At 40.5% G+C, this 10,861-nt stretch overlaps 1 protein-coding gene across 1 annotated transcript; it reads left to right on the forward strand.

The window, feature by feature from the left end:
- The first annotated feature begins 160 nt into the window (after positions 1-160).
- tmprss13a (transmembrane serine protease 13a) lies at positions 161-10,771 on the forward strand. The gene is made up of 13 exons (XM_051397445.1): positions 161-339; positions 3,231-3,405; positions 3,534-3,644; positions 4,529-4,696; positions 5,223-5,349; positions 5,807-5,902; positions 6,422-6,465; positions 7,294-7,456; positions 7,581-7,759; positions 8,354-8,452; positions 9,347-9,489; positions 9,611-9,763; positions 9,897-10,771. Exons 1-13 carry the CDS (start codon positions 322-324, stop codon positions 9,909-9,911), a joined length of 1,491 nt encoding a protein of 496 aa, XP_051253405.1. The 5' UTR covers positions 161-321; the 3' UTR covers positions 9,912-10,771.
- The last annotated feature ends 90 nt before the right edge of the window (positions 10,772-10,861 follow it).

The raw sequence follows: 10,861 nt of genomic DNA on the forward strand, positions 1-10,861 counted from the left end.
GGTCTGGCAGGTGGGAAACTGGTGCACTGGGCGCGCCTGTTTCTGTGAGGAGAAGAATGAAGGATTGACAGAAAGATGGAGGTGGGAGGTGTTAGACGGAAGAGGGAAGGCAGATCTACCTGTTTGCTCGGATGAAGGTCAGTGGCAATCACAGTAGAGTAGAAAGGACAGGAGAAGAAAACACAGAGGAGAGTAGAGGTGTTTAATGTGGCACCACCATGCAGTAACTGCTGCTCCGTGACTGAGTAAACGCCTGGATGTGAAAAAGCTCCACCAACCTGCTCTCACCTCCAGTCTCCACTCTCTGCTGACCTGAGTCCAATGGCAAAGCATGACCCGGTAGGTTTCTCATTTTTCTTTGTCACATGAAAAAAATGCCTTCTTCTTGTTACAGTGTGTCTCTTGGCCTCCTTTTGACTTTTCCTTTCCTCCATTTAATAGGGAAACCTCCTGCTTGGTCAATACTCACCTGCCATTCAGAGTTTGAATAGTGGTTCTTCTTTTGTTCTGCTTCTTCGTTTGCTCAGTTTGAGTTTCAATATTTTGTTTTGTCTGTTAATCTGTGTGGCCTCCATACAACTGAAAAGTGCTGTTCATTACAGGTATTATAGGCTGACATCAGCGGTTTTATTTGTTTCAATTTACCTGCCCAACAGCAGCTGAGAAGGGAGTTTGAATATAGGTTTTATCTAAACAAATACTGTTAAAATAGTTTCTGCCTTTATGTCAGGCCCACATTTACACTTTTTACTTGAATCTCTTTATATTATAAAACTTTTATTTACATTATATTGTAATTCTATTATCCCCACAACATCAACTTTTAATGAGCCATGTTTTCAGCTTTGTGACAATGAGTTTTTCGGATAATCCAGTGTGTTTTCCATGGTTAGATTAGGTCAGGAAGTAGGAGAATGTATTTCCACTTTCACTGGAACATCAGTTTATCTGAATTGGATTTGATTTGGATTTTGGATGTAGCTGCAAATTTGGAGATACGTGGTTTTCACTGGATATCTATCTCTACTCACGGCACCTATTGCGACATAAACATTTGCCAAAAAAAAAAACCCAACCCTGTTAGAGTTTTTTGTGGAACATTTCCTTATCAAATATTGACACTTGACTATCGATAAGCACACAATGCATTAGATTTGCAGTTTAAGTATGTGGTTGAAAGAGGAATATTTCAGATTGTTTGTGGTTGCCGTCAAGCTCAGATCACTTTGTCCTTAAGAAATGCAGTGGCCTGACTTGTATGTGCCTTGATTTATTTTAGGTCCTGCAGACTGGTCAACTAGCCTGCAGTAAACATAAAGGGACACTTTAGATTCCCATTTCATGTTGGATAGCTTTGTAACTTTATATTATCCTAATTATTGTTAGAGTGAAATATTGACCTTTTAAATGACATGTGAACTCCCAATCTCTTAATTTTTCAGTATTCTTCCATCATAATGGCTGATAGGCTAACTATGCAAGATGATCCAGGTGTACTCTGCTGGGAAATATGATGAACCTGCTCCTCCACCTACTTCAGCTTGGCCATTTCACTTCAATTAAGTGCGGTTTATGCTGCCTATAGGCGTATTTTGAAACTTGATCAGCATGCAATAGAAATGGTCTTATGAAACACCTTTTGTAGCGAGTCCACCCATTGCTTTCTCAGCGCCTCCTGGATGGATTAATTCCTTTCTTTTTTCGACAAAGGATCCCCCCGCCCCCCTTTTTAGATTGTGTGCAGTGATGAATGAAAGGTCACAACAGTTATGGAGATCATCATTGGTTGGTGGCGACTAAATCGTAGCTTTCTCTGCACCTATGGCAGATTTGATGAGGTTCCTCTGCTTCCTGCTCAAACTTCGATAACAATCCAAAATTGTATTTCACATACAATATATTGACAGGTTGCAACTGTACTAGCTTAGTTTTAAATTGAAAAATTAAATTAAACTTGCCGAGAAACAACTTTCATGTCTGTTCGATAAATGTGAAATAAGTTCCAGCAGCCAGTTAGCTTAATTTATTACAAAAACTGGAAACTGGGGAGACAGCTAGCCTGATTCTGTACAGAGGCAGCAAAATCTAGCACCTCTAAAGCTCACCAAATATCACATATCTCGTTGGTTATACCTATAGTGACTTGAGGAAGTTACTGTGCTTGGCCAAGAAATATTGCATAATGCAATTCCCTGTAACACCACAAAATGTTGTCTTTACCCTCTGGTACAGATTACAAGAACGAGGAAGTGTGTACATTAGTGAGCTGGCTCTAGCTACATAGTTAGCATTAAAACAGAGTTATATGAGGCGTCAACCTCCTCATATAACCCGTCAAGAAGGAAAATTAGTACAACAGTATACAGTATAAACATCTAAAAACATTGGAAATGAATTATTCAGTCCTTTAACTAGTTACTGGCTCTGGCCTTGACCTATCCTATCAATGTGTTTTATGTCACAACATTCTTGTTTACAGCAGCTAAACGTCAACCATATTCAGAGAAGCGGGGATTTTTTCTGTTTCAACAACTGCTTTCAAAATAAAGTTCTACATGTCACTGTGGTAGAGAGACAGAGACACAGATAAACCAGAAAGTCTGACTAACATGTATCTATTTGTGAGTCAGCCACAATGAGCACATAGCTTAGCAGTAGAGCTTTAGCCAACTGGATAAAAGCACTATCATAACATAAGTTTTAGTCACCTGTCTTCACCCTGTTACTTTTGATTCATGAGCAGATGGTAATCTACTTGTCCCAAAAAATCAGATACTGATTAAATTGTATGAAGGACTTGATATGACTACAGGGAGCTGTGAATCAAAAAGGGGAGAGGAAATAGCATGAATAGAAAAATTAACCTGTTAAAACCTGATCTTTTACACTGTTGCCAGGATACATACATACACATACACTTGTGTCTTCGTGCATAAGGTTGTTACCCAGGTGTAGACTTAAACATAGGCTTGATAATAGTGTTAGGATTGCATGTAGGACAATGGGCTACATGCTGAGTCTTGGCAACCAAAAACAAGCAGATGATATGCCGCCCTATCTTTTTTCTGTCTACTGATATTATTACACCTATTAAATATAGCATTAGTGTCTTGTTTCCAAGGGTAATAGATGGTACAATAATCGACAAAGACATCACATTGTGTTATTACAGTAAGGGATTTTATCTATATAATGACATCTCACTAGTTTCCTCATCCTTGTCTTAACAGAACGACCCCCCTCCTCCTTACTACTCCGTTGCCATGCACACCCAGCCCCCCCTCAAGCCCTATGAGGAGGTGGTGTATGGTGTGGGTCCAGGGCTGACTCCCCCGTCCCATCCGCATTACATCCCCCAGTATCCACCACCTGTGGTTGTTCCCCAGGTCACACGGTCAAGCATACGTGAGTGTTATCCACAGCTCCCATATTAGAACATAATGGATGCAGGTGTGCGTGCAAAACAAATGGAGCCAGAGTATTTGAGTATTATTAATGTGTGTTTGTGTATATTTTGTACTGTCTGTGTCCAGCCCCCAGCAGTAAGAGGAAGAGATGCTGTGATAGTAATTCCCAGTGTTACGGAGGGTTAGGAGGAGCCTTACTGGTGCTTGGTCTGCTGGCACTGGCGATCTGGCTTGGAGGTATACTGTGTTTATTCATACAGATCACTGGACATTATCATTAATATTAATTTCCTGCTCTAATTTATTTAGAACTATTGTACCTTCATGCAAAGTATATGATAGTCAAAATGTTTCCTGTGCCCTTATGTTTATGATGACAGTAGATTTTTGGGGATTTGTTTTGGCATACTTTTACAAAGGACTCTAAGTCGGAACAAAGTAATATGAGGATGTTGTTGCTTTTTGCCCATTTCCATTGAGTTCTGTTAGCATTCACAGAATGGTCGTAGTTGCTAAATGGTATATAGTTGCTTATATGCATTAAGTGAGTGTCTTATTTCATGTCTAGATGTAGTTTTAGTTAAAGCTGCAGTAAGTTACTTTCATAAAAATAACTTTTTGTAATATTTGTTAAAACTTTCACTATATCCTGACAGTAGTACACGAGACAGAAAATCTGTGAAAAATGCTGGTTCCTTTGGCTCATCCTAGAGCTCCTAATGGCATTTGCAAGAATCCACCGTGGCTGTATGAAAACAACCAATCAGAGCCAAGAAGGAGAGTTGATTGTGGAGTCTCATTCCCAGGTCTTCAAATATTGATGCTGAGACTCAACAATCAGCCATCTTCAAGCCACCAGCCCAAAGCATCTTTCCATGTTTCTCAGCGAGTGGTTGTTTTCATTAAGGTCCGGTTGATTCTTGCAAATTCCATGAGGAGCACTAGAAGGAGGAAGAGGAAACAGATTATTTTTTCACAGATTATATGTCTCATTTACTGCTGTCAGGATATATGATGAAAAGTTATTTTTATAAAAATTACCTACTGCAGCTTTAACAATAAGAACAATAGCACACTCTACTTACCTGCACTAATTATTTCCCACTCTACCCCAACGACAGTTCGTTATGGCACTCGGTTGGCAACTGTAGCAATCCTCTACGATGATGACGACGATGATCATAAAAATGAAAATCTGCTTTTGCCAAAGTATGACACCTGCCCCAACAATACTGTCCAATGTGATGCGATAAGAGACTGCCAACTGGGCACTGACGAAACAAACTGTGGTGAGTAGGCACATGCACACACACAAGCACACACATAGACCTTACCAGCGTGAGGCGAATAGAAGGACAGATGGTGAAGAAGAATGGGTAGACACTTGACAGCCAAAAGGATACCCTCAAAATGAAAAACAAGCTTGAGGATCTTTGTAATACATTGGTTTGGTAACACATATTCAGTGTTGCTGAAACTTAAATCTAATAATATTATGTTATTTGTGTAATACTTGTAAAGCAAGGAGTAGAAAGTACATTCCCGTAGACTACAGTTTTCGTTTTGTGAAAATTTTGGACTTCATTATTAGAGAATTGTGTGCACACAGCAGCATGCTTGCATTCATCCTGTCTTGCATAGTGAAGCTAATTTATGTCATATTTGATTTTGTGCTTTCACTGTAATTGTTTGTAGTAGCAGCAGCACACAGGCCGAAGACTCCACATTACTGTCACATAGTGTTAAGCATAACCCACTGAAGAGACACCATCTAAGCTGTCTTCTTTCTTTTGTCTCCCTCCGTGTCTTCCCTAGTGAGGTTTGGCAAGGACAATGGTTTGCAGGTCAAGACATCTCAAGATGGCCGCTTTCTACCAGTGTGCTACAAAGGCTGGGACCAGAACATCGCCGACCGGACCTGCGCATACCTAGGATTCAGAAAGTAAAGCATCATCACTTAAATCCATTATTATTTGTCAAAGCTAACCTGACCTAAAGTGTGCTAAATGATACACATAAAATAGTCTCTGAGCAACGTTTTGGATCAGCACTCCGGTATCAAAATGTTTATCCTCATTCCCCATCATCATTCAGAGCTATCTCATGCTTCATGACGGAGTGATCTAGCTTTGCCAGACCCATTTTCAACAGCAGCTAACGAACATGTTGGCTTCTTTCTCCAACCGGCAATTTACCCAGAGATCCATCTAATTTCTCCTCACCTGCTGCTGTGTGTTTAGGATTGAATTGATCCTCCAAGGGTCTCTCTGGGGTGTCTCAGTGTGGCAGAACCAGAATGAGTTTTCAGACCCAATCAGGCATTGTTTCCAACAAAACGGTCTCTGTATGTGCAAGTTTATCTCTTCAGCTTTCTAAACTGCCCTTTTGTTTATTTCCAGGTCCTATGTCACCAAAGCAATACAAACCCAGGAGTCTATTACTTTAACATTGACCAGCAGATCAGCTTCACCTATCCAGGGTCTGGTAAATGTCAGGTATACAATCTAGTCCTATTTCTCCTTTATTTTCATACACAACTTAGATTAGGATCCTTCCAATCTTGGCTTATTATGAAATTTGTCTCACCATGTGAAATATCAATATTTGTCATTTGGTGTATTATTTCCTGCTTTTTTATAAAATAAAATAGTTAATAGTAAGGTGCGCATTGGTCTCATGTTTAAGGTCCAGTATGTTACATTTAGGAGGATCTATTGGTAGAAATGGAATATTATATTAATAGGTATGTTATCATTAGTGTATGATCACCTGAATATAGGAATTGTTGTGTTTTCTTCACCTTAGAATGGGCTTAAACCTTAGCTGTACACAGAACCTTTTGTGTTTTTCGCGAGTTTCATGGCCACCATAGTTTCTCCTACACACTTCCCACCTAGTCTTCATTCTCAGGTTTTCAGATACAGTTGCAATGTGCAACTACACTGCTAGATACTAGAAAATCCTACACAATGGTCCTTTAACTGACATATTTTTCTCATTGTGGCATTACGCAGTACTTCCTGTCCAGACCAGAAGACTGTCTCCCTGCAGTGTATGGGTAAGGAGCCTCCATCTGTTCCTAAGTCATGTGTCACACACGATTACACACGAGCTCTTTCTTTCTCTATCTCTCGCACACAGTACCTACGACTGCACATCCAGCCATTTGCCACCTTTCTACAGACCGTATTATGTTTAAAGCTGGGGTGAGGTTGAATTTCAACAAGAAAACCAACAATGAGATACTGGAGATCACAATATGGCAGATAGGAGGGGTAGCATCCAAGCTAGGTTGGGCAGTCAAATCAGCTCCTCCGGTCTGCTGCTACACTTACTGTACATGGCATATTCATGGCAACATAACCAATGCACCCTTTTAGTCATGTTTACCTAAGCCATCAGTGCTTTGCTCACGATGTTGCTGCTCACATACTAACAACTGCTGCTGACACTTCATACTCATATAATGTTGCATTTCATAGCCCCCAGCATCCACCTCTTGGTTTTGAGTCTCCCTTTCTGTAGATATTTTCATCACTCCCCACTCCCTGCTGTGATGAGATCAGAGCCTAGACAGCAAACATCAACGCTGTATATGTTCTACATTCACATTATAATTTCTAACCATGAGCGCTGGCATACACCAAATTATATATACAGTTAACACACTGATGTTCAAAGCAGTGACCTGTATTTCACTGTTTGTTTTATATCCACTAAAACTCGTCCCATGTGTAAACAAAAAAATTGTAACTAATTTCTTTACTTTCAAAAATCACTGCTATAAACAGAGTCTGTAAAGCAATAGATATCTCAATCCTATACAAATGATTTATTTTTCTTTCTTTTGTATTCTACAGTATCTCATATTGTCTTCTGTTCACAGACTGTGGTAAGCAGCAGACTACATCCCGGATCATCGGGGGCAGCATGGCTAAGGTGGGTCAGTGGCCTTGGCAGTTGTCACTCCACTTCAGAGGATCCCACGTCTGCGGAGGAGTCTTGATCTCTCCTGATTTTGTGCTGACCGCTGCCCACTGCTTCCCAAGGTGAGGATGTCTACTTCAGGATTCCTGTTTTTTTTTATACTGCAATAATCTTCTTTATTTTGGCAACATTGGAACACAACCACTGCCAAATTAGTTTGACTCCATTGCTCTTTCTGTGTTTCAGAGGCAACACTTTGACCCTCTTGGCAGAGAACTGGAAAGTATATAGTGGAGCTGTGTCTCTGGACAGACTACCTCAGCCCTACCTGGTTAAGAAGATCCTACTGAACGAGGACTACAACAGCAAAACTAATGACCAAGATGTCGCTCTTCTCAAACTTAAATCTCCAGTTGTTTTCAATGGTCAGTCACAGCTTGACTCTATTGAAACAATATATTTTATTCTACTTTCATACCTGAGGCTGTGGTCAGAATGTGGTGATCTGTCATGGTGGAAATTTAAATCTAAATTGAACAGGTGAACAATGCACTACTTTACCATTAACAGTCACTTTCTGATTCCAATATTAATCTACATAAATCATGTTTTTTACTTTTTACATGATTTAATATCTAAGAATTAGAACAGAATTTGGTCATCATGTAGTGAAAGTCCATACAATCAACACAAAAAAACAACAAAAAACATAGTGCCATAAGGTAAAGCAAATACACAGCAAAGTGACTATCATGCAAATGTTTTTCTCTTACTGTTGAGGCCGAGCTTTTATAACCTGTGCTGAGTCCACTGAGTCATACTACTAATCGGATTTGCCCAGTCCTGTGTGTGTGTGTGTGTGTGTGTGTGTGTGTGTGTGTGTGTGTGTGTGTGTGTGTGTGTGTGTGTGTGTGCGTGTGTGCGTGTGCATGTGTACATGTGTCTACACTACTATCCTTTTGAGCACAGGGCTGCTGGTGTGTTTGCAAAAGTTAAATACGTCTTTTTGTGTTATCCAGATAAAACTCAGCCAGCTTGTCTGCCAACCTTTGACCAGCAATTTCCCCAAGGAACCAGATGCTGGACCTCCGGTTTTGGCACCACTGTAGCAGGATCCGGTAAGCTGGGATATGGAGCCACCTACAGTAATACACAAAAAATTGAACAAACTTTATTTTATTGGATCCTCATTAGTTTTCCACTGTGGCTGAAAGACATTATTTAGTCATATGGTCTGCTTTGGTTACATCTACACTTATTTCTTAAAAGTGTAAGCCCCCTTCTAGTGCTGTTTCATACTTGTTCCATACTACAGAAGCCCTAATTGTTGTTTACCTACATACCAACTGGAGTATATATGGTTAGGTACTCCAATAAAGCTGAAAAAGATCCAGGTAACCTTAAAAAACATAGCTTTCCTCATGAAAACAAGCAGATGGACATAGTAAGGTGAATACAAATAGAGTAAATCCAGACGAGATCAAAGCCCACATGCATTTTTTATTTCCTCTGTTCATTCAACAACTAAGGAACCCTGTGGTAATACAATTTATTATTTTCCCTTAATCTACATTATACAGTAATGAATAAACAAATCCATGTAACACTGGATCACAGATCTGGTACCCATATTGTTCTATAGTAGGTCAAAAGGCAGGTTTATAATTGGGAACAAGAATGCAGTCCTATCTGACAAACAAATCCAGAGAGCTAGGGCAGTCAGGCAGTGGTCAAAAAGCAGGTAGACAGTCATCAGAAGAGGTACAGGCAGGCCAAGCACAACAGAATCAAGTGTGAACCCCCTAAGGGAACATGGATGATCTATCAGCGAGTGACAAATGTCTGTCCGCTCTATACTGAGGCTGATACCGACTGAGAAAGATGGACGTAAGACTCTATAGTAATGGCTGATGGGCAAAGTTTCACATTTATTCAGCCACTATTTTGACATTTTGACATCTTTTAGAGCCTTGTTAAAAAAATGAATGGGTATGCTGCCTCCTCCAATACAGGCACCGTATCCAGGGATCTGATGGAGGTGACTGTGGACATCATTGGAAGAGAAGTGTGTAACAGCCCCAGTGTGTATGGAGGCGCTGTGACTAAGAACATGCTCTGCGCTGGGGACCTTGCTGGAGGCAAAGACTCCTGTCAGGTGAGCAGTCAAAATTAAGGGACAGGTTTACAGTAACCAGATGAATATACATTGCACTCTTAACATCCAGCAAACTTTAGAGTAAAACTTATGTTAACAAAGTAGGAACTATATTTTCCAGGGTGACAGTGGTGGACCTTTGGTGTGTCAGGGGGAGAGTCGTTGGTACCTGGTGGGGATCACAAGCTGGGGAGCTGGCTGTGGTGAAAGAAACAAGCCTGGTGTTTACACCAAAGTCAGAAGTGTCCTGCCCTGGATCTACAGCAATATGCAGGTAAGAAAAGAGCAAAAACAAATAAATAAATGGTGTAGGAGAACATGTTTGACATCCAAATGATTAGGATGCATTTAGATTTGCCGTATGTTACCGGTTTTACCCATCTCAACTCTTACTCTGCCTCCTACAGCAAGAGAGGCCATGATATCCCTTCGTCTCCTGCTGGTGGCAATCTGCTTTCCCCACTTCACCCAATGAACGCTGCACTATGAAGTCGTCTCAGAGAGATGGACAGGTTTACCCATACATGCAAATTGCATTTGATGAGGAGGTACTGTGGACAGAAAGACAGACGGATGAAAAGTTGCATGCTGGTTTGGGGGAGTGGCACAACAAATTGCTCAACTTGGACACAGGGCTTCTGTCTTGGTGTTCTGCATCATCTATATTCATGTCATACGGCAGTAATGTGTATTACCCGAAGCTGATTATTGATACACACTAATCGATGCACTGACTTCAGTCTTGCATTCTTGATTTTATTCTCCTGTCTCTTGGTGTCTCAGTCATACAGAATATGTTGGTTTTAAGCAGGCTTTAAGGATGGCTGGCCCTTCTCTTATGTGTTCTGTGTCAATGACACACAGTCCACTCTACTGTGATCTCCTTAACTGGTTAGAGAATGATACTCTTTAAAAGAAAATGATTTATGATTGTCGAGGTGTGTTTTTCCTCAGGGACACATCTCAGGCTTTTCAATGTTGACGATTGTTTACCATATTAAAATAGGAAAGGACACTTTATGTATTCACTTTATGAAGGAAGAAAGCAGTGTGACCCTTGACTCCCTTTTTGAGCTGGCACTCTGTCTGCACACCTAAACCTCCCCTAACGCTCACACTGTGAAATTGTTCTCCTTTCATTGTATATCAATGTGTGTGTTCTCTGTCTGTCATATTTATGTGCATTTTGTCTAATTGAGTTTTCTATTTGTCTAATGTATGGGATCACTGAGCGTTACACACTGAGCATACACAAAATAAAGATCAAGGAAAATCGTTATAATGGAGTTGATTAATCACAGAATAAAGCCTGTACAACACACAACCTGCCAATCATACATGAGCCTGGCATAATGCTGGGGGTCTCTGCTGG

This window comes from Dicentrarchus labrax, unplaced genomic scaffold, assembly GCF_905237075.1.
Source record: "Dicentrarchus labrax unplaced genomic scaffold, dlabrax2021, whole genome shotgun sequence".
In the NCBI taxonomy this organism is placed as follows: Eukaryota; Metazoa; Chordata; class Actinopteri; family Moronidae; genus Dicentrarchus; species Dicentrarchus labrax.

What these genes read in the sequence shown, in the direction of transcription:
- tmprss13a (XM_051397445.1), top strand. An exon ending in GGTCACACGGTCAAGCATAC is followed by an intron (nt 3,406 to 3,533) that starts GTGAGTGTTATC and finishes GTCTGTGTCCAG; the next exon opens with CCCCCAGCAGTAAGAGGAAG. An exon ending in ACTGGCGATCTGGCTTGGAG is followed by an intron (nt 3,645 to 4,528) that starts GTATACTGTGTT and finishes CCCCAACGACAG; the next exon opens with TTCGTTATGGCACTCGGTTG.